This window comes from Elephas maximus, chromosome 25 (genome assembly GCF_024166365.1).
Source record: "Elephas maximus indicus isolate mEleMax1 chromosome 25, mEleMax1 primary haplotype, whole genome shotgun sequence".
Classification (NCBI taxonomy): Eukaryota; Metazoa; Chordata; class Mammalia; order Proboscidea; family Elephantidae; genus Elephas; species Elephas maximus.
This window is the reverse complement of record NC_064843.1, coordinates 19,574,557-19,598,850: the sequence shown is the minus strand read 5'-3', so window position 1 is coordinate 19,598,850 and position 24,294 is coordinate 19,574,557. Positions and strand designations below refer to the sequence as shown.

At 48.8% G+C, this 24,294-nt stretch overlaps 1 protein-coding gene across 3 annotated transcripts in view; it reads right to left on the bottom strand.

The window, feature by feature from the left end:
* Nucleotides 1-14,800: 14,800 nt before the first annotated feature.
* UBE2V1 (ubiquitin conjugating enzyme E2 V1) overlaps nt 14,801-24,294 on the bottom strand; it is a 31,550-nt gene continuing 22,056 nt past the window's right edge. For all 3 annotated transcript variants that reach the window (XM_049868936.1, XM_049868937.1, XM_049868935.1), the window contains exons 3-4: nt 19,604-19,729; nt 14,801-18,362 (exon numbers count right to left, since the gene is read on the bottom strand). In XM_049868936.1, coding sequence (XP_049724893.1) covers nt 18,216-18,362; nt 19,604-19,729 — 273 coding nt within the window. In that variant the 3' untranslated portion in view covers nt 14,801-18,215. The remainder of the gene's footprint in view (nt 18,363-19,603; nt 19,730-24,294) is intronic.

The following is a 24,294-nucleotide window of genomic DNA, read 5'->3' as shown; positions in this document are numbered from 1 at the left end:
CAAGACAGGTTTGTTCATTCCTCTGGCAGTCCATCGTATATTCAATATTCTTTGCCAACACCATTAATTCAAAGGCATCAACTCTACTTTGAACTTCCTTATTCATTCTATCTTTCACATGCATATGAGGTGATAGAAAATATCATGGCTTGGGTCAGGTGCACCTTAGACCTCAAAGTGACATCTTTGCTTTTCAACACTTTGAAGAGGTCTTTTGCAGCAGATTTGCCCAATGAAATATGTCATTTGATTTCTTGACTACTGCTTCCAGGGGCGTTGATTGTGGATTCAAGTAAAATGAAATCCTTGACAACTTCAGTATTTTCTTCATTTATCATGATGTTTCTTATTGGTCCAGTTGTGAGGATTTTTGTTTTCTTTATGTTGAGGTATAATCCATACTAAAGGATAAAGTAGAGGGTCAGCGAAAAAGAGAAAGACCCTGAACAAGATGGACTGACACAGTGGCTGCAACGGTGAGCTCAAACATAGCAACAATTGTGAGGATGGTGAGGGACCAGACCTCGTATTATTCTGTTATACAGTGGGTCGCTATGGTCAGAGCCGACTCGACACCACCTAGCAACAGCAATCTTTAGGGGAGTAGATTGTCAGGTCTTTTCTCCGGCTGAGTGGTTGGTGGATTTGAACCACTGATCTTTTGTTTACTAACTGAGCACTTAACCAGTGTGCCAACAGGGTTCCTTGACAGAAGACCAAAAAACCCCAAAACCCAACCTGTTGCCATCAAGTCAATAACAACCCTATAGGTCAGAGTAGAGTTGCCTCATAGGGTTTCCAGGAAGCGGCTGGTGGATTTGAACTGCCCGCCTTTTCGTTATCAGCTGAGCTCTTAACCACTGAGGTACCCGGGCTCCTGACAGAAGACCAGCTGGCTGAAAACTGACCTCCAGCGATCCTCCAACCACCTCCAGCATTTATGGAGCACTGACTGTATGCCCCACTCAGGGTTGGGCAGATGGAGACTGTACCTTAGTGAATTCCTGGGGATTGGGGCAGTGACCTAATCCTTGCTCTGTCCCTGGGGCCCAGCACTGGCCATTCATGTATTAAACACTTATGGAGCACCTACTGTGTAACTGTCACTGTGCTGAGTATGTCTACCTGTGGAGAAGGATGACTTATGGTCAGTGGATTTAGGGAGGGGAGACTGTTCAGGCATTTTTTTTTTTTTTTACAGAGAGCATTCCTTTTGTAAATAAATAAAACATAAACAATTCCCAAATAAGGAAAATACAACCCTACCACCTGCTGCCGATGGGAGGAAGTTCAGGGGGTCTTGGGAGCAGAGGAGGCAGCAGGCGTGGGTGGGGGGTTCAAGGGGGTTTCCAGGAGGGGGGAGGGTTGACCGAGGCCCCAGGACAAGCCACCCCAGCCCAGCTGAAGGCAGGGCCCCTCCATGGGCATATTCTCAGAGATACTTACGGTAGCCATAATGAAACTGTCATACCCACATTTATTTCTTTCTGTCCCTCTGAAGCCCCACCCCTGAGCTGGATCTCCATGAGAGCTCAGCCTGCCCCGTGTGCCTTGTTCCCCACGGCCTGAAGCACACAGTAGGTGCTCAATAAGTATAGGAATGAGTGAGTGGAGTGGAATGAATGAACCAAGAGCCCCGGCTGGTCGAGAGTGGTAAGCGTTGCCCTTACCCGAGGGCCATGGGGAGCCATGGCGGGTGTGTACTAGGACATGGCCTGGTTTGCATTCCAGGGCATTTGCTCAGGCTGTGGCCTGAGGAGGAGCTGGAGGTGGCCTGGCTGGTGAGGGAGTGGGTATGAGGTGCTCTTGAGGTCATCTGTCCTCACTGAGGTGACAAGGAGATCAGGCTGTGTGGAAGTCACGCCTCCCCTGCCAGAAGCCCGCATCCACACCTAGCTCAGATACCCAGGGCTGAGGTTTTGGGGACCACGGCTCTCCTGTCACCTTTCAAACACGCCACAGCCGGCTCTGGTCCCCAAATCCTGGATGGTCCTCAGAATGTCCACTCAAGTGGTTCCTACCACCTTCAGTTAGACCCAAGACAGGTAGTTTAGAGGAAGTTCTCCACTTGTCTGCCCTTGGTCCCTCTTGCTGTGGTGTCTGGAGGTCAGGAGATGGGAGAATGCAGGAGAAAGGGCCTTAATCCCGGCTATGTGCTGAGCTCCTACCCGAGCCTCAGTCTCCCCATCTGTAAACGGGGAAGTCACCTGACTTGGTGAATTGTTGGGGAGAATGGAGGAGATACAGGGTGTCAGGGGCTGGCCGAGTACCTGATACGTGTAGTAGGTGCTCACCAAGAGGAGGTTCTGAGGTCCTGATCTCCCAGGACCCAGTCCCAATTACAAAGGAGGGGTTGCACTTTCCTGGCCTCAGAGCATTTTAGAGCCTGGTCTCATCTCTGGAGCTCATCCAGTGGCCCTACAGGCCTCCTGCCCACCCCCCAAGGAGCTCCTGACACCCTTGGAGGCACCAAGGCTTGGATTTCATGCCCATAAAATGACTGAAATCAAAGCAGGGTTTGCAACATGGACGGTTTTGAAGTCGGCTCAAGGCAGGAGGGGCGTGACATTCCCGGCTGCCTTGGGCCCTCTCTGAGGAACCTGCCGTAAACTGGGGCCATAGGCAGAGTGTCCTGGTCAGGGAGGGGGTAGTGGCTGGGTACAGGGGGACCTGCCATTTTAGCAATGATCTGAATTCCAGCAAAGGCTTAATCATCCCAAGGTTTAGATAAGATACACGGGGAACACTCGGGTAAAAAAAAAAAAAAATCCACCTTTACCTGGTGTTCCCACCACCCACCTCTCTCTTGTACTTTGGTGGCTTGCATGTTGATGTTGGAAGCTATGCCACCAGTATCTCAAATATCAGCACCGTCACCCATGGTGAACTGGTTTCAGTGGAGCTTGCAGACTAAGACAGACTAGGAAGAAAGGCCTGGCAATCTACTTCTGAAAACCAGCCAGCGAAAACCTTATGGCTCACAACAACAGAACATTGTCCAATTCACTTGCTTTGGACATATTCTCAGGAGGGATCAATTGCTACAAGAGGACATCATGTTTGGTGAAGCAGAGGGCCAGTGAGGGTTGGGAGACCCTCAGTGAGATGGATTGGCACGATAGCCACAATGATGGTGACTGGGAGGATAATGCAGGACAGGACAACGTTTCATTCTGTTGTACATACATAGATTGCCAGCAGCTAACAACAACCTGGTGTTAGAGGTGGTGAGGGAGCCCAGTGGTTGGAACGTGGGGGGGGTCAGGCCCTGAAGTGAGGATTCCAATCCCTACTCTTCCACTTGCTTGCTGTGTAATGTTGGGCAAGTTACCTAACCTTTCTGTGCCTCAGTTTCCCCATCTGCCAAATGGGCATAATAATAGTCCCTCCCTTAAAGGGTTGTGGCGAGGGTGACCCAAGTGGCTTTATGTGGTGTGTTAGCCCAACCTCAGCGACCAATTCCTGACACAGTTACCACTATTTTTTCTAACAACACAAACATTAGTGTCCCTTTGAATAGAGGGCTTCCTGTGAGCCCGGCTCTTCCCAGACACCATCTCCCTGAATCCCCCCACAGGTTCATGAAGTGGCATCAGAGAGGTGAAGACGCTTGCCTGGCTGCACAGGCGTGATAGACAGGGTTGGGGATTTGAACCTCAGTCCATTGGGCTACACAGTCTTTGCTCATAATCACGGGGCTCATTCAGTCAGTCAGTTCTTGATGATATCAAGTGATTCTCAGTCCATGGACGCCTTACCCCCCTGAGGACCCCAGGGAAAGCTCTGGACTCAGATAGTGCCAGGTGCTGACAGTCTGAGGTTCACACCCAGCTCTGGTGAGTCACCCTGAGCTAGTGGCTTAACCTCTCCGAGCGTTAGTGTCCTCGACTATAAAATGGGGCACCAACAACTCTGTAGGATGGTTGGGAAGAAAAGGCAGCTCGTGGGTGTGAAGCACCAAGGCCCCTTTTCAGCGCTGCAGAAAGTGACTCAGCAAATGGTCCAGGGGCTGATTAATCGTTGTGGTGGTGGGGGGGGCAGGCAGTTAAGGGCACTGGTTCGGGGTCATAATGATCAGGGTTGAACCCAACTTTGTGACTCAGAACTGTGTGGTCTTAGGCAAGTCACTCAGCCCCTCTGGGCCCTGGTTTTTACCCTGTTAACACTGGAAGACCCACAGGCCATACAGGGGGCTGAGTCAGCAGAGTCTAGTTCTTTCTGTGCCCTCATCAGGAGAGACGGGAGGCTGCGGATGGCTGCAGGCCCCCTGTCCTGGTGGGCTGGCTTGCAGGAGAGAGACCTTTTCCTAATTGGAATGGAGTCACACGGGTAGCCGAAGGCCGCACCCAGTCTGGGTTCCCTTCTCTTTCCATCCACACCCACTCCTGGAGAGCTCAGACATAAACTCTATTTCCAGCTGGCCACTTTGTGTCTGTCCCCAACTGTGTGTCTGTCCCCAGCCCTGATCTGTCCCCAGCTCTATGTCTGTGCCCTGCTCTGGGTCTGTCCCCAGCCCTGTCTGTCCCCCACCCCATGTCTGTCCCCCACCCTGGCTCTCTGATGAGCTCTGGACATCATTCCCTCATGCCTCTGCTTGGGGGTCTCGTAGGCATTGCCATTTAACCAACTCATACCAGCACCCAGAGGCTCCTCCTGAGCCTCCTGGGGGCAGTGAAAGGCCTTCTGGGGCTCCTCTCCTCTCTCACCCCACATCCACCTCACCAGCGAGGCTGTGGCTCTGTCGTCTGAACATTCTGTATCTCACTGACCCTTAAGAGACCATGGAATATGATGTCAGAGACGTACAATGTGAAAAATGTGCATCCTAGAAGCGGGGAAATACCGTGTCCAGCATCTGCGTGCTTCTTACCTCTTCTCCTGTGGCCGCCTGGGCCAGCCCCCACGTCATTTCCCGCCTGGTGCCTGCTTCCACCCTCGCCCCCTGTGGTAGATTCTCCACAGGCAGTTGGAGGGACCCTGTGAAAACCTGAGTCACACCATCGCTCCTCTGCAGCGGCTCCCATCTCCCTCACAGAGAAAGTCATCTTTATGAGGCCCCCCTCCTGCCCTGCACAGCCTGCCCCTCCTCTCTCTGACCTCATCCTTCCCGGCCCTCCCCCTGCTCACCCTGCTTCAGCCACACTGGCCTCCTGGCTATTTCTCAGACAAATCAGGCCACTCCTGCCTCAGGGCCTTTGCACTGACTTACTCTGCCTCGAACCTTTTTCCCCCAGATGCCCACGTGACTCACTCTCTTACCTCCTTCAGCTGTTTGCTCAAATGCCACCTGCCCCTGCTCCAATTTTAAGTGGCACCCCAGGCCCACCCCAGCACCCGCAACCAGTTCCTGGCTTTTTTTTCTTCCAGAGCATTTATCACCATCTGACTGTCTACATAATTTACTTTTTTACTGTTTATTGTCTGTTCTCCCCTGCGCTGCCCATCACCACCCTCAGAGTATCGGCTTCACGAAGGCGAGTGTTTTGGTCTGTTCTGTTCCTTGTTATATCCCCTGGGCCTAGTGCAGTGCCTGGAACCAAAACCAAACCCATTCCCACTGAGTCAATTTCAGCTCACAGAACTGCCCCACAGGGTTTCCAAGGTTGTAACCAGGTCTTTTCTCCCACAGAGCTGTGGGTGTGTTCGAACCACCACCCTTTCAGTTAGCAGCTGAATGCTTAACCACCTGCCACCAGGGCTCCTGGGCACACAGCAGATGCTTGTTAAATAATAGCTGAATGGATGGATCTGAAAGGGTGGGTGCTGACATGTCCCTGGCCTCCCCGGGAGGTTGTAGGGGGTCCTAGGGTTTGGAGTGACCCTATAAGCTGTACACTGCAGTGTAACTGGAAGCCATGCTGGGTCAGCATGTTCTCAGCTGGTGTTTGTGGGAGGGGGCAGCGGAGGGTCCTGGGTGTTTATAGCCAGGTTCCCAGAGCTAGGCACTGAGCAAGGGGCCAGGCATGGGGGAGGCAAGGGGGTGCCTGGGCTTGGCTCTAAGCCTCTGACCGCCGTGTCAAGTTTGTGGCGTGAAGAGTCAGCAAGGCAGTGGGGGCAGAGGGGCCGGAAGTGGCTGACCGTCTTCTGGCCTGAATTATCTGGGAAGAAAAATAATCACATTCCAAGGAGCTCATGGCTTGGGCGTCACAGCCACTAAAGGGGGTGAGGAGGAGGGGCAAGGCTGGCCCAGGCAGGAGGTGGCCCTGCCTGAGGCCCCAAGACAAAGTCACTAGATCAGGGTGAGCCAGCAGGGGTAGGATTAGGACCCAGGCCAGGTGAGGTACTCCCAAATTGTGAATAGTGGGGGCATGGGGACCAGGCACATCTGCTGCACTGGGGAAGCGAGACCGCCGCTCTGGGGCTGGGCCCAGCTTGGGGAGCCTTGGAGCTGGGCCAAGCCACCGCCCTGTGCTAGGCAGTGCCCACTCCCATCCCCAGACCACAGGGACGCTGCTGATGCTGCATGCCACAGACAGAACTGAAAGGACCCACCACCCCTTCCTAGGATGGTTCTGGTGCCCAGACTTCCAGGATAATGACAATAATTGATAACAGTAGTAACAGTCAATATTGTGTGCCACTGTCCCAAAACACCTTCCTATATTTGCTCATTTAATCCTTATACCACCCTATGACCTGGCCACTATCATTGTTCCCATCCAATGGCCTACAAGACCCTGAGGGGTCTGCCACCTTCTTGCCCATCTCACTTCCTACCACAGATCCCCTTACATACTCTGTTCCAGCCACACTGGGCTCCTTGCTGCTTCTTTATCCCACCAAGCTCATGCCTGCCCCAGGGCCTTTGCACTTGCTGCTCTCTTTGCCAATCCCTTCTCCAGTCAACAGTCAGCTGAGATGTCACTCCTTTAGGTCTTCCCTGACCACCCATCTAAAGCAGCCCCCACCCTCTCTCTTCTCCATCACATCAGCCCACTGTTTTTTGTTGCACCTATCCAGTTATAAAATTATCTTGCTTGTTCTTTTGTTTCTTTACTGTTTCCCACACCTAGAATGATGGCAGTGTGAGGGAAGATTTTTTTGTCCTGTTCACTGTGGTGTTGTCCTCAGTGCCTGGCACAGAAGAGGGCTTCATGAACGTTGAAAGAGTGAGTTAGACAGACAGTCCTCTGTGTGTGCCATCCGTGGCTGGACGTACCAGCTATGCCACCTTTCAGGAGAAATCTCATCTCTCCCAGGCCTGACTCCCTGGGTGCTCCAGCCCAGGAACTGGGCGGGGGCTGGGGAGGGGCTTTCATAGCCCCCAGATCATCGCCTTCCTCAGAGGAAAGGGGTGATGTTCCTGGAACCTCCCGCCCACCAGCCTGCCCTGGTCCAGGAGCCCAGATACCAGCTCAGCTCCCGTCCCTCCACCCCGTGCCTCTGGACAAGCCACTCAGACACTGAGAGGGTTTCTGGGCCCTAGAAAACAGGGCTTAGACCTGAATGTTGGGTGGGAGAGGTCTGAAGCTGTGCAGGGCCCTTCCAATAGGAGATGGGACCGGAAACTCATCCCAGCCAGGCATGTGTAAGGCCAGCGCGTTTGTGAGGCCAGGACGCGTGCACGCGAGGCCTAGGAGCTAGTCAAAGAAACGGGGCAGCAGCAACTGGCAGCAGGCTTCCAGGCCTCAAACATACAGGGCTGTGGAGAGAGGAGCTGGGTCAAGGTTCACAGCTGAGCTGTCTGTCCATTCATTCATTCGTTCATTCATTCATTCATCAGGCATCGCTTCCCCTGTGCCCAGCACAGGGCTTGGCCCAACACATTCATGTGTACATTTATCCATCAGTTCACAGAGTGCCTACTGTACACCAGGTATGGAGTGACTTGCACACCCCCTCCCCGTCTCCTGCACACCCAGGCGCCTGGGAGCCCAGCTCAGATGCAGTCTCTCGCCTGCCCCAGTGGCCACCCTCAGAGCTGGGGGCCTGCTGGGAGCTGATGGATGGCCCCGGGCGGCGCCTTGGTCCACAACGTGCGCGCGCCCTCTGCTGGTCTAGAACAGGCGCTCAGGCCAAAACCAGAACAGGGAACCCTGCATACCAGGAGATTGGGGAGTTTTACTTTTCTCTTTAGTGAAATGGGGTGATAACAGTAGCTAACATTTACAGAAGGTTTACTGTGTGCCAAGGACTGGGGAAAGCCCCTTACACGTAAAAACTCATGTCATCCTTAGAACAATTCGGTGAAGTGGTTACTGAAAGGCAAAGAGAGGTTAAGGAAGCTACCCCAGGGCCACACTGCTGGTAAGTGGAGGTGGGGTCAGCCGGCCTGACTGGGGGCCTACGCTGTGATCAGTAAGGTAGACAGAGGCTATTGGAGGTCTCACCTCCATTTCCTCACTTGGTGTGTAGGTTCTTCCATCCACTCAGCCATTCAGATGTACCTACTGAGCACCTCCGGTATGTCATGTACCGTGTGGCACAGCAAGGGCAGGCAGTGAACTCCACAGGCCCATCCCCGTCCGCAGGCAGCTGACCTCCATGTGTCCGTGTGCGCGCACGCACACGCACCCGCACGTAGATAATAAACACAATCAGTAAACAGACCATTATGTTATGATAGAGACTAAAAGATAAGCCCACATGTGGTCCCCCAATTTCAGTGATGCACCTACCCCCATGTGACTTCTGCTATATCTGGGTCCCATCTGTACTCTTACTTACTTGGCATTTGCTTTTAGACATTGCTTTTTGACCGTAAATGTATCTTTTTAAAAGCAATTCCACATCGCTACTGCATCTGGCCAACCAGTCTCAATTGCCACCTGTTAGTATCTTGGTGGTGTTGACATAGCTATTAAAATAAAGCCATGTCCTTGGGCATGCCACCTCAGTTCCCCTGGTGCCCAGCAATGGTCTTCCAACCTGCCTCTGGGAGCCCAAGACGTGGCCGGCCCCAGCGAGCTTCAGCTTCCTCCTGAATGTGTGTAACCGCCAGGCTTCTCTCTGCCACTGCTGCTTGTGCCTTTTCTGGATTCTGCTGGTGACCCTCAAGAATTTAGAGATACAGGTCTTCCCTGGCCAAGTGGAAAGCGGTGGCTGTCATGGCTCCAGTAGTGGCTAGCAAGGGGCCCGTGGAGGGGGGCGGGGGACTTGCCCAGACCTGACTCAGAATTTCTGATATTGAAGACCAAAACCCTTAGCCAGTCTATCTGCCTGTCCCGCCACCCACCCACCCAGCTACCACGTGGCCGGGTAATCATCTAGTGAGCACGTGGCAGAGGTGGCAGGAGGCCTCACAGGGCCACAGGGACCCTTCCTGTATCACTGCTGATGGCCTGACGTGCCCAAGCGACCTGGAGAGGAAGGCCCAGGCCCAGCCCTGGGAAATCATTTATTCATTTAACACATGGGGACAGGGCAGTGAATAAGCCAGATGAGGTACCCTCCTCCATCAGGCCCACAACTCACTGAGGGAGAAAGAAAAGAAACAGCTAAACCACTAGGACTGCCATGAAGAAAATAAAACCAGGTTATGTGGACAGAGAAGGACAGGGGAGGCTACCGGAGACGGGGCTCAGGGAGGACCTCTCTTGGGAGACGGATACACGAGCCTATCCTGGTGATAGGGAGCCAGCCATGCAAAGACGAGAGGAGAGGGAAGAGCATGCTAGGCAGAGGGAACAGCAAGTGCAAAGGCCCTGACATGGGAGTGAGGTTGCTGAGTTTAGCAGGATCCCTCTGGCTGTGTGGAGAATGGCCTAGAGGGGGTGAAGGTGAGGCCAAGAGATCAGGGAGGTGACAGTGATGGGCTCAGATGGTAGCACGGGTGAGGACTGGCTTAGAAAGCAAGTTTTATAGCGTCACCTTACAGCAGCCACTTTCACGGCCTGAGTTCGCATTTTCAGAGCACTGCCTCACGGAACAGATTTCCTTATTGCCCGGCACACATCAGAAACACAGGGAAGCTGCATGCTGTTTTCCACATGGACTCACCCAAAGACCCTGAGGTGCAGAGGTAACTTTCCAGCTTCTCGAGGGAGGGACTGAAATGACCCCCACTCACCACAGGGGAGAATTTCCAACTTGAACCCACTGAAGAACCAAGCAGTCTGTTTCAGAACCATTTGATGGCTGGTAAAGATGGCCACGGAGTCCCTGGGTGGTGCCAACGGTTAATGTGCTCGGCTGCTTACTGAAAGACAGGCGGTTCAAGCCCACCTAGAAGCACATCAGTAGAAAGACCTGGTCTACTTCTGAAAATCAACTACGAAAAACCCTGCAGAGCCCCCTTCCACCCTTGACACACAGGGGATCACCGTGAGTTGGCATCGGCGCAATGGCAACTAGTTTTGAAGGATGGCCACGGATCCCTGGCCCCGCCAGGCCATTCACGAGCCATTTATTTATCCTTCAAAATGGCCTTCTCAAACAGAACTCCTTCATATAAAGCGCTCATACAAATCAGTCAGAAAAAAATAAAAATGAGCAAATGAAATAGCTGAGAGACAAAGGAACGACTTTTAAACATGAAAAATGAAAATCTACCTCAAACAGTGGAAAATGCACATGACAACTGAAACGCTACGCTCAGCTGGAGGGTGGGCAGACAGAACAGCTTGAGAACAAAGGAAGGGAAGAGAGACGGCTGCTCTCCTGTGTTGTTGGGAAGAGGCAACTGGAAAATGTCAAAATTTAGAATGTCGTGTCCCGGGACCAGCAAATCCGTGCCTAGGGCTTTTCCCCAGATACACGCACACAGACGTGCCCGAAGGCTGGTGAGTAGTAGCTAAATGGAGGAGGCCCCTCGCTGTCCGCCAGTGACGGCCTGGTCTCCTAGATGGGTTGCATCCATGCTCTGGGGGCTCAGCAGCCGCTAAGCACCACAGGGCAGTCTGCCAGGAGCACTGTGCTCTTTTAAGGACTATCTATATGGGATCAAACTGACAACAGTAACTCAAAAGGGTAGACAGAATTTTAGGGGGCAGTGAATTTGTTAATGGGGGAGGAACAACTCAGAAAAGGAGGGTGAGAATGGCCGCACAACTTGAAGGATGTCATCAATGTTGAGGAATTGAACATGCAGAAACTTGGAGTGTTTTTTGCTGTGAACAGTCTCAACCGCGCCCACCCCCCCCCCGCCCCCACACAAAAGAACCGCAGGGAAGACCTCTGGCGCTGCTCGTGGAGGTCCTGTGAGGGAGAAAAAGGTCCTGCGCAAAGTGGGAGCCACATTCCCGCTTATGGTTTAAAAAAAAAAAAGTGGGCGGGGGGAGGGGAGGAGAGGTGTGTGTTTGTTGCACACACACACTCCATGTCGGGAGGACTCCAAGACCCAGTACTCGCCTGGACACAGACACAGCGGGGTCAGAAGCTGGAGGGAACACTCCCTCCCCACTACCTCAACTTTCTACATTCAAGCATTCTCCACTTAGAAAATTAAAACGTGGTCTCCAGCTCAGATTTAGTAGGAATCCACTTGAAGGCAAGGGGTTTTAGGGTAGGGGCAGATTAATTTAAGAGGGGCTCTGATTGGTCTCTGTCCCTCCTTACTGCCAAGGTGTGGCTGCCACCTCTCACTCCTTACAGAAGCTGACAGATGCCCCCTGCTTTTCACTGGTCCTGGAACGGACATCTCTTCACGTTAACCCTCCTGGAATTGGGGTGTCTCTTACAATCGATATTGTCATCTAATTGGCAGCACGTTTTCTTTGTGGCGCATTATCCAGTGGTGTACCTTACAGAGGATGGCATCTCAGATCCAGTGCGATGAAGACTATTTCCTGAGGACTCTGTGCTCCTCAACACCTTCCACCTGTAACCACGGGCTGTGCCACCCAGGCTCAGGCCTGCAGCATGACCCAGGGTCGAGCTCCCAGGACCACAGGCCTCCTGGAGGTCAAAGGCCACTGCAATGACAATTTCGGGAAGGCCAGGGTGCAGCTAGTGACAGAGTGCCATATATGGAATCCCTGAGTGTTGTAATGCTCAGGCGTTAGTTGAACCCACCCAGAGGTGCCTCGTAAGACAGGCCTGGCAATCTGCTTCTGAAGGGCCACAGCCTCGAAAACCCTGTGGTGCAGAGATCTACTCTGCACACATGGGGCTGTCATGAGTTGAAACTGATTCGATGGCAACTAGCAACAACTGTGGTCTGCTAGCTGTGCGTGGGCCACGGGTGGGTTTACTTTGTTCTGTACGTGGCATGAACACGTCTGCGAGCTGCCACATAAATGTTGGGAGATTTCATAGGAAAATCTGCATTCATGGTGTCTCTTGAAAAATTCTACTGATCTGAGCTACTGAGCCCATGTTGCCAACACTGAGGGGCATCGTCACACTCACTGTCCCCACTCACCTGCATGGCATCACACCAGAGCCCCAACAATGTGTCCAGTGTCCAGTTCGTGGTGACAGGACCACCAGCAGCTCGGAGACTGGCCCTTGCACTGAAAGCTTCTTGTCAGAGGTCACCTCCAGCCTGGATGTGACAGCTATGACTAAATACAACAGCAGCTAACCTTATTAATCAAGAGACAGTCTCTGCGGGAGACCCTGCGATCACCACACAGCTCCGAGCTACCTACAGCCCATACTGCCATCCCAACATCTAACTTCTCTCAGGAAACAGAAAGAGTAAATGCAAGCTGCCCCTCCTAAAAGGATATCTTCCCCTGCTGAATAAGGAAAAGTACGGCCCTGATGCTCTATTCAAGGAGCCCTGGCGACACACTGGTTAAGAACTTGACTATTAACAAAAGGTTGGTGGTTCGAACCCGCCAGCTGCTCTGCAGGAGAAAGATGTGACAGTCTGTTTCCGTAAAGATTACAGCCTTTCACTAAGAGTAAAAAGAAAATCTACTGACTGGGAAAAAATCTTTGGTCCGCCAGCTGCTCTGCAGGAGAAAGATGTGACAGTCTGTTTCCGTAAAGATTACAGCCTTTCACTAAGAGTAGAAAGAAAACCTACTGACTGGGAAAAAATTTTGGTTACGACATATCCAACAAGTGTCTAATTGCTAAAATTTATAGAATACTTCAACTCAACAAAAATACAAATAATCCAATTAAAAAAGGCACAAAGGATATAAACAGACACTTCACCAAAGAAGGCATTCAGGTGGCTAACAGACACAAGAGCAAATACTATCACTAGCATTAGAGAAATGCAAATCAAAGCTACAGTGAGATACCATCTCACCCCAACATTACTGGAACTTATCAAAAAAACAGAAAATGACAAGTGTTGGAGAGGCTGTGAGGAGACTACAGCTCTTATACACTGCTGGTGGGAATGTAAAAAGGCAGAAATAGAAATACCATACGATCCAGTAATCTCTAATCCTAGGAATATATCCTAGAGAAATAAGAGCCTTCACACTAACAGACATATGTGCACCCACGTTCACTGCAGCATTACTCACAATAGCAAAAAAAAAATGGAAGCACCCTAAGTGCCCATCAACACATGAATGGATAAACAAACTATGGTACATATACACAGTGCAATACTATGCAACAATGAAGAACAATGATGAATCCTTGAAACATCTCACAACATGGAGGAATCTGGAGGGCATTATGCTGAGTGAAATAAGTTAATCACAAAAGGACAAATATTATATGAGACCACTATTATAAATACTGAAGAAAAGGTATGCACACAGAAAAAAAACAGTCTTTGACGGTTATGAGGAAAGGGATGGTGGGGAGGAGAAATCACTAACCAGATAGTAGACACGCATTAACTTTGGTAAACGGAAAGACAATGTACAATATAGGGAAAGTCAGCACAACTTCACAAAGGCAGTCATAGAAGCTCCCTAGACACATCCAAACACCTTGAGGGATCAAGTTACTAGGGCTGAGGGCTGGGGACCATGGTCTTGAGGGACATCTCGGTCAACTGGCGTAGCACAGTTCATACAAAAAATATTCTATTTCCTACTTTGGTGAGTAGTGTCTGGGGTCTTATAAGCTTGCAAGCAGCCATCTAAGATACACCTATTGGTCCCATTCCATCCAGAGCAATGGAGAATGAAAAAAAACCAAAGACACAAGAAAGATAACAGTCCAAAGGACTACCACATGAACCACAGTCTCCACCAGCCTGAGCCCAGAAAAACTAGGATGTTGTCCAGCTACCACCACCAGCCTCTCTGACAGGGATCACAATAGAGGGTCACAGCCAGAGCAGGAGAAAAATGTACAACCAAATTCAAATTCACAAAAAAGACCAGGTAACTGACAGAGGCTGGAGAAACCCGAGACTATGGCCCCCAGATGCCCTGCCAACTCAGAACTGAAGCCACTCCCGAAGCCCACCTTTTGGTCAGATTAAACAGGCCTATAAAACAAACAATAACACATGTGAGTAACATGCTTCTTAGTTCAATCAAGTACACAAGACCAAATGGGCAGCACCTGCCCAAAAGCAAAGACGAGAGGGCAGGAAAGGATAGGAAAACTGGACAAATGGACAAGGGGAACTTGAGGAAACGGGAGAGTGCTGACACATTTTGGGGCTTGCAACCAAAGTCACAAAATAATTTGTGTAGAAATTTTGAATGAGAAACTAATTTGCGCTGTAAACTTTCCCCTAAAGCACACACACAAAACAACTACAGCCTTGCAAACCCTATGGGGCAGTTCTGCTCTGTCCTATAGGGTTGTTATGAGTTGGAATCAACTCCACAGCAACAAATTAATGTTCTATCCAGAAAGCCCATGGCTGACTGCAATCAGGAGCTTCCTGCATGGGGTTCCACGACCAGGGAATGACATGAAGTAGGCAGAGGGCAAGAGGCAAGGAACCATCGGCAGGGCAGAAAGAGGAGCAAAGACACTTGTCAGGGTCTGTTCCATTTATTTGATATCATCCACATCTCTGTACAACACAATTAAAGGCAGCAGTGCAGTCCACAACACCCCCACCCCAAGGGCCCTGAACTTCTTGGGTGGGGACACAGCTCGGGCCTGCCCTCATCCCAAGATAGGGAACGTCTGAGGTCACTGGGCAGTGGAGGCCTGTCACTCGTTTGCTGTCAACCAGAGGGGCACTTTCTACACTCACTTCCTCACCCAAGTGTCAGGTCACCAATGGAGATCTCCTCAAACCCTCACCTCTAAGTTCTATGCAGTGAAAAAGAATAGCGCAAACATCTTCTCTCAGGAGCAAAAACCTGGCAGGGGGCTGGGGGCCGGAGGTGGGACTCAGGGAAGTCCGCTGGGCAAAGTGGCACTCTCTCTGACCCTCAGGCAAGCATTCTCTTCTCTGCCCTAAATTTAGGCCTAAGTCCCCTCTACAAACCTTTGATGGCCTAAAAAACCAGCACTAAGGATAACTGTGGGACGATAACCACAAGGTCACAGATTCAAACTGTTGCCAGAAGAGGGCTCTCTTCGGGTGTTAGAGATTCGGGAGTCCTGAACTCAGTTCCACAGTCCCCTAAGGTAAGAAGTGTGAAGATCTGAGACAGGACTTCCTTTCCTCTCTGGAGGTCACTTAGCACAGAAGAGGTGCCACCTTTAGACTTAATCCTGAATTTGCTTGGGGGCTTCCCAGCAGCATTTTGAAATATTTTTAGTACCTCACCTGTCCTCTGTTGGGAGTGTGATCTTGGGTGGCAAAAACCCCACAAATGTCCCTGGCCCGCTCCCTTTCAGGGGCACTGAGGGTAGCCATTCACTCCAGAGGGCTCAGCGGGAGAAATGGGCAGGAATTCAGGTGGAGTTTTCTGGAGGGTGGCCTGTCAGGAACAACCTGGCCCTGTCCTTGCAGTCAGTTCTCTGCCATCTGAGCTGGCCCTCCACGGCTGGCTACGGCCCCAACAGTCAGAAGGGACCAGCCTAGCTTCTGCCACAGGACACTAGGTCGTGCCTGTTGGAGGTTGGGGCCATAGCTGGAAATCAGAATCCTGGGTCAAAACAGCCAGACACATTTCCACTTGTCACTCAGTAGACGGTAGACACATTTATCAATCATGGATGGGAATTCTTCTTTCAAACATCAGAAATACATGGGAAAAACCTATGATGGCTTTCCTTTCCTAACCGGCTACTAAGTCCAGCTAATAAACAGCTTTTAGTGGAGACTGAATAGCTAAAGAGACCCACAAGGATAGTTAAACCAAAGGAAGTACCTTTTTTTTTTTTTTAACTACAATCTTTTAGGTGAGGGGTTGGCAAACAATGTATGGCCCAAGGGCCAGCTCTAGCCTACCACCTGTTTTTGAACAGCCTGGCAAATGAAGATCAATTTTTACGGATGACCATCTGCAAATGATCTGATAACAGGGCAGTCACTTTGAACTCAATTAAACAAAATGTTATTTAAAAAAATCCATTCTTCTTACTACAGGCCTGTATGTAGCATTACAAAAAACAGTACTCAATTATTGTATTTTGAATTCCATTAGACATTGGTAGAAATTTTTCTTCTCTCGTTATATATGTACTTATACAATAGCCTCAACTTGGCCTCTTGGCCCACCAGGCCTAGATATTTGCTAATTTAGGCCCTTTCCAGAAAAAGTTTGCCAACCCTGCTTTAGGATAATTCATCACGAAGCATCCAGAACATTAAATTCTGTCCCTAAATTAACATGCCAAGAGGAAGAAGAGCAGAGCCTCTTAAATAGTAACGCACACTTTTTTTTTTATTATATTAAAATCAGGCAATGGTCTGACAATAAAAAGGCTGCTTATGGAATACTGTTAGGTTCAACTTCACTTACAGGACGTTAAAACCTTAGAACTAAGGTTTCCCCAGAAAAAGATTAAAGTCGACATCAATTGCTTTTCAGACTTGAGAGCTGCTGCTTCAAAAGGTGCTTTTACTCAAATACTAAATTAAAAAAAACAAAAAATAAAACCTGTAGAACCAATGAATTGCTTTTATTTCCGTATGCATCCACATTTCAGCATTTAGTGGTCCTGAACAGAAAAGTGGACAAACGCAGCAATTTGCCAGGAGGCCAAGCCCGCCCATCTTGGGGTCTGCCGTGCACACCGGGTTCTTTCTTAATCCCTGCTGAGGATCGTGAGAAAGCCGCAGCACCGAAATCAAAGTATGCACCGAATTCAAGGTTCTTTTTGTTCCAGTTGTCAGACTCCAAACTAGACCCAAATGGATTGCAAGGATGACCAAATGAGAGCCCTGCTGGTTTAAAACTTCTTCAATTTTTAAAAGCAAAGAAATTACAGGAAAAGAAAACATTCAGAGGGATCGTATGTGCTTACAGGTGTCTTCCTGTGGCCTTTCTCCAAGTTTAACCATCAAGGACTCTGAGAGCTGGCAGGTCTGGTAACCCTGGTGACTGTTCTGGTCACCACCATCAAAACCTGAGCTGAAACAATGCATCAACTAACAGTGACAGCAGAGGGTGGCAGGGCTGGGGACCTCATAGTCGTGTCCCAGGCTGGTAGAGAGTAAATCAACGTGGTTACAAAACTAAATGAAGGAGGTCTAAGCCTCTTTCCAGCCATACCTGATGGCTCCTGGCCAAAGCAAGGAAGTGTCACGGACAGTGTGGGGTGGTGACGGTGCAGGAAGGGGCTTTGGGAGGAGGAAGGAAAAAGCAGCACCCCTCGATCAGGTGGTGGGGCGGGAGAGAAGATATGGGGAAAGCCCTGAATTCCTCACCAAAGGCCAATTTCAGAGGGGAGCAGCAGAGGGGATTACAATCTATGCTTCGGCCAAGGGCAGCAGTGGCAGAGAGTGGGGAAGGACAATGGCTTGGAATGGGGGGCATCCTTTAAGACTTAAGCACCCCACACACCCAGCAGTAGTCCCATAGGCTGTGACTCGAAACCTTCACATCTAGTCTAACAAGCCACCCCAAGCTGGAGGGCTGTTGCAGGGAGAGAGGGATGAAGGCAGGGGGAAGGGAAAGGGGAGAAGGCAGAGACCCCAGGCCATGTAATCAGCAGCAAGGTGATTGTGTGATGTGTCTTTTCACAGTTGAGTTAGATGTGCCCCACCAGTTACGATGGGGATCAATTTAAATATACTTTCTTGATCCCAGGAGTTCAGCTACGTGGACAGTGGTTACACCTGACAGGATGATTTGTTATAGCACAACTTATATGTTTCAAATGGACACAAAATTAGTATCATTTACAGTATCTTAAGATAATTGCATTTGAATGGGAGCTTCCTTCCCAGTACTTTGAGGTCTACAAGACGTAATCTAGAAAATTTACTACTGTGGAAATGAAGACTGCTTACATCGAATGGGGGGAAGGGGAGGGCCTGTGGTTTTTCTTTTTGATTAATTGCTGTAACACTGTCCTTCAGGCGGCTGGGGGAGTTTCATATTTTCTTTAGACATCATTAGGCGCCGGAGCTCTTGCAGGACAACTTTGATGCTATATGAATTCTGCCATTTTGCTAGCACTGATATGGCTCTTGGGTCCACCTATAAAACAAGACAAAAACACATGACTGTCAGGCTCCCAAACAAAAGAAGAGCTGCCTACCAGGGTGAAGCTCCAGTACAAACGAGTCAAATGCATCTGTTCAAGTTGAACATGCTAATCTCACAACTGGTCTCTGCATGCAGAGTCCTTGCATATCCCCTCCCTTCAGTCGTCCTGTTTGTCCCCTTTTGTCCCCCAAATCCTCACTGTTTGGGAAAAGTACAGTCACCTTTAGAATTTTAGAGAAATGGTCCTGACACCTGGTAAGACTTAACCCAACTCAATCTGGTTCTACAACAAGGACCCGCTGCCCCTGCCTGACTGATGACAAAGATATGCGGTGGAGGGTGGCCAAGGCGTGTGGTGGCCGGGACGACACTGTAGTGACAAGGGCCTGCATAAGCTACATGCTCTCAGGTTAGTGAAGTGCTTCCAAAGCTTGAGTCATGTTCTGGGTTCCTGACTTTAGGTGGCCCCACAGAACAGAGCAATGAGGCTTAGCTCTTCCAAATATCTCAAAGACAGAGGCTCAGTGTGACGCCAGTGTGTCGCCCCCCCCCGCCCACTGGAGGAACCCTGGTGGCGCAGTGGCTAAGTGCTCAGCTGCTAACCAAAAAGGTCAGAGGTTCGAACCCACCAGCTGCTCTGCTGGAGAAATGGTGGCAGTCTGCGTCTGTAAAGGTTTACAGCCTAGGAAACCGTACGGGGCAGTTCTATTCTGTCCCATTGGGTCACTGTGAGTCAGAATCGAGGAAACACGACACTTGTTGATCTCCCTTTTGAACAAGAAAGAAGCAGGCCTCAGGCTGAAAGCCTCTGGCAAGCAACATATGGAGTAAGAATTTGTTTGTTTTTGTAACATTTATCCTTGCCTCCTTATGACAAGTGATACTGGTTTTCTATTTACAGTAGTGAAAATAAATTTAAAAAGGAAGGCCATTAAAGGAAAAGATATTATGTACCAGTGGTATACAAATAAGGCTGAGGAGGTAAAGGTGACTAACACTAGTTAGCTATGTGACCTTGGGCAGCCTGGTGCAAGTGCTGTCTGAGTGGTGGTAAAACACAATTAGGAAACAGGTCTACACCTCAAATCTGCTAACATACGTACTGCGATATATTTTATCATGAAACAACCAAGGAACATATATATGGAATCAGGCCCAAAGTTCCCCTGATGTTAAAGCACAAAGTAATTCTCAACCCCAAGGAACAAGTGGGGCCAGAAAAAACAACTTACCACTCCATTAGAACTATTAACTCCATTCATATTAATTTTTGTTACAAATCTTACAAAGGGGGGTGCTTCTGGGTATTTAGGTCCACATTCTATTTTAAGGCTGTATATCCGGTTTTCATAAATCGTCTGGGGAAAAAAAAGGGTACAGAGATGTCAGACAAAGGCTGGACTACCAATTACAAAGAATTCATAAAGGTAGAGCTTTGAAACCCTATTCCTGACTGCAGGACTGGTGCATGTGCTTCCATTATATAAACCTGTTATTGATCAGTTATCATGAACTAGTCCTCACACCAGCTACGTGGCTTCTGGGCCTTGGGGGAATAAAAAGAAGACAGAAAATTTTAAGCCAGTATCCCTGAAGTGTCCTGTGCGGCACAAAGAACTGTTCTATGTAGACAGTGACATCTAGTGGTCTTTGGGGGAATAAACCGCAGTGGCCTGTTCCCAACAAAAAGCTGGAATGTATTTTAAGATTCAGATTGCGTTCGTAAATACCCATAAAAACCTTTACTGCCCACTTAGCAGGGATCCCAAACTGTAACAAGACTCAATTCAACGATAACCAAACTCAACTCTGGATTTCCACCTACCCTCAACCTGCTCCTCCTGTTCCTTGCCAGGATGTGGTACCACCATCTACCCAGTTGGTTAAAACAAAAATCCAGAAGTCGGCCATGATTCCCTTCCCTTCGCTCCAACCTTCCAACCATCAGAAGGTCCCACTGCTTCTACCTCCAAGAGAGCTCACATCCATCCAATTTCCTCCATCTCTTCAACTTCCAACCTCCTCAGTGCCAGCCACCACGGTCACCTCATCCCACAGCAAGTCTCTACTTTCTCTCTTGCTCCCTTACAGTCTGCTCTCCACACAGTAGCCGGACTGGAAACTGTCTCTGCCAGCTTATCCCCTTGTTCAAGCTTAACCCCTCCAATAGCTTCCTGGTGACCTGAGAAAGAAGCCTAAGTTCCCAGATCTGACCCTGTCAACCCCTGACCCTTTCTCCTTCTATTCTCTTCCCTTCCATGTTCCAGCTGTCTGGACCCCTTAATTCTCCTCAAACATGCCAAGACACCAGCTGCTCCCCATGCTCTGCAGCTCTCTGGCTCAAACACACACCCTCTCAGAGGAGTCCAATTGACAAGTATTAGTCCTCTCTCACAAAACACAAAACAAGGAGGGCAGGGGCCTCCACACAACTAACATTCAGAAGTTTGTTGAAGGAATGAATATTACTCTTGATACTTTTATAAAATGAACACCTAGTTTCAATTAAGGTGTTTCATCAGAGAAAAAAAAATCACCCAGTAAACAGACTAAGTAGGAAACAAGGTGGTGATTTACATACAAATTTACTGAAGGTATTACAGAAGGTCTATCTTTAGCACCTAGCACAGTCTCTACCAACTTCTACATACTCAGTATGTATCTGAATGACAGGCCCCACATTCATTTCTGGGTGTGTCCAGCATTCATGCTCAATGACTTTATCACAGAATTTCTTAAAAAAGCCAGGCATAATTACTCTTTCTGGGATGTGGGCTCGTGGTAATTATCAAAGTCATGAAGACTCTGACATCCTAATTTATTCACCTGCCAGGATATTATGTTGCTTATCTTTGTTGATAGGATTTCACTGATCATTCTATTAACGATAGTGTCAAAATGATTAAGAAGGTGAGTGGTTTATCACATACACTAAATGTTAACAAGACTCTCAACACCATAAAGACAAACTAAAAACATCTACGCTCTGACCAATTAAAGAGAAAAAAGAAATGTCAGGAATTTCTGATCAACTGGCAGTTTCACTGGCGCACAGTAAAAAAATGTGTTAAGCGATCAGACAGACACCTGAAGGGTCATTAAAAGGCCCATAACAAGACTTTCTTTTGTAGAAAACAGGGTTTCTGGTTTTTGTCTTTTATTTTGTTTAGGAGTGCTCCAGGATCTGCTAAAAAGGTTTCAGTGAAGAAAGGAAATGTGCCTGCAGGAGAATTGCTGGAACATTCTGTCTCTGTGAGGAACACTGCTCTTAAAATTCATTATTTGATCATGAAACAAGTATTATCCACTTTTTTACGTGGCTTATGCTTCGTGGGGCAATCTGGTAGTGCCTATCAAATGCGCCACAGGCGTGCTCAGACCAGACTCAGACAGACTCCTATCTGTGTGTATAAACGTGAAGCATTGTCTGCCACACACACACACACGATACAGCTCTTGGTGAAACAGCGAAGTTGCAGGATCTGTTGCAAAAGACCTCCTTAAAGTGTTAAAAAGCAAAGATGTCACTTTAAAGACTAAGGTGCGCCTGACCCAAGCCATGGTATTTTCAATCGCCCCATATGTATGCGAAAGCTGGACAATGAACAAGGAAGACCAAAGAATTGATGCCTTTGAATTATGGCATTGGCAAAGAATGTTGAATATACTTGGACTACCAGAGGAACGAATAAATCTGTCTTGGAAGGAGGACAGCCAAAATGCTCTTCAGAAGCGAGGATCCTGAGACTTTGTCTCACACGCTTTGGACATTTTATAAGGAGGGAACAGTCGGGAGGACATCATGCTTGGTAAAGTAGAGGGTCTGCGAAATGGAGGAAGACCCTCAATGAGATGGATTGACACAGTGGCTGCAACGATGGGCTCAAGCATAGCAACAATTGTGATGATGGCACAGGACCAGGCAGTGTTTGGTTATGGTGTACGTAGGATTGCTATGAGTCAGAATTGACTCGACAGCACCTAGCAACAACATCCCATTTCTATAAGGGGTAGACACCCTCCTCCAACCCTGGGTATATTTATGCATACATAGGCTGTTTTATCCATTAGGTACTACAGGCCCAGGATCTAGAGATTACAAGCTTTTCCTGGGCCTAAAAATATATGAGACAAAGGAAAAAGGCAGTTCGCAGAGTCCCAGCCCCAGCACCCAAAGCAAGGTGGATTTGGAGCTTAATACCAAGCATAGTCTACTCCTCTGCCTAGTCAGCACCTGGACACCCCCTTCTGCACACGTTCCAATGTACAACAGTAGTACCTTTTGCTTCTACCTGACAAGACGCAACCATCCTCTTCCTAGCCGCCGTGGTGTCCTTCTCTGAGTGAGCCCTAGTACCAATCTCTAGGCAATATTAATCATTCAGCTCTCTAATTCTATAACCTAATGACAAATTTGCCAAGTTAAACACACCATCCTAAGGTGAAATAAAAAGGGCAAAGGAGGCACTTGCTCCTCCCCGTCTGCTCGCCGTTCCTGTCAGTGTAGTGTCACTGCAGCACTGGGCCCTCATCTAGGTGGCAGCAGCAGCTGGTTCAGGTCTCCAGCATCTCTCAGCACTCTCCCAACTGGCCTCGCTGTGCCCCCACAGGTGCCAGCGGTAGAGGGTGGGCGACTCACTCCCCATCAAATGCCAGGTTCTCCCAGCACCAGGGGTGGTGACTGTTTTCTGCAGTGTTATCTTTGTCCTCCCTCAGGGTGCCCCAATTTGACCAACTTTCTATACTATCTCTGTTGAAATATTTAGTATTGTTTCTCTTGACTGATACAAAGAATTATGGAAGACTCTTATTCTATACACTCTGTATTGTTTGTAATTTTTATGAGAATATGCAGGTAGTCTCTGACTTATGATGTGGTTCTGTTCTGACGATTCCGACATAAATCAGTTCTGAGCTAAGTCAAATACCTCTTCTTTTTACATTTTCATTATTATTGCCTTTTATTATCAGTATCTCTATAAATCTGATCTTTATTTGTCTTTGGGGGTTGGACACATTACATATAAACACCTGAGAGTATCTGAGAATAACATCAGCAAACTGCACTGCAACACTGTATGTAGTATGTGTTACTGACGATAAGATGCACACACACAAAAAAAAGCCAGTCGTAAGTGTGGTTCATCGTAACTCGAATACATCCTAAGTCGGGGACTACCTGTATTCACATATCAGTCATATAACTTAAAGCTTTTAAAAAAGACACAGGTCAATATGCGCTGATAAGAAAAATGTCCACCATTAACTGGAATAAAAAATGGAACACAACATTATACACAGCAAGGTCTCATTTTTATTAACTAAACATACATACTTATGTTTGTGCAGCCACAGCAAAAGCCAGGGGAAATATACCGCATGCCAACTTACCAGTTCTCATTCTCTGGGGAGTGGAATGAACTAGAGAGATGATCACTTTCCTTTTACTTCATATACTTCTGTAATTATGTTTCGTTCTTTTTAAGCAAGTGTGAGGTACTTTTGGGCAAGTATGTGTTTAAACGCTCACATATAAAACCACTATCTCAGGGAACCCCAGAGGCATAACAGTGCTTCTCAACTGGGGCAATTTCTGCCCTCCCCCTCCAGGGGACATTTGGCAATGTCTGGAGACATCTGTGGTTGTCACGACTGGAGTGGTGGTGGTATTGCTACTGGCAACTGGTGGGTAAAGACCAGGGATGCTGTTAAACATCCTACAATGCACAGGGCAGCCCCGCTCAACAGAGAATGATCCAATATGCCAATAGTGCAACTACTGAGCAACACTGTTCTATAACCTGACTGCTGCCAGCACCCCTAGAGTCACAGTGCAAATACTGCATGTCTAATGCTGTGGAGAGCGGATGTTTACCAGGAATTCTGTAGGGGGCACCTGGGTGGGAAGCTTTGTTTTTAGGTT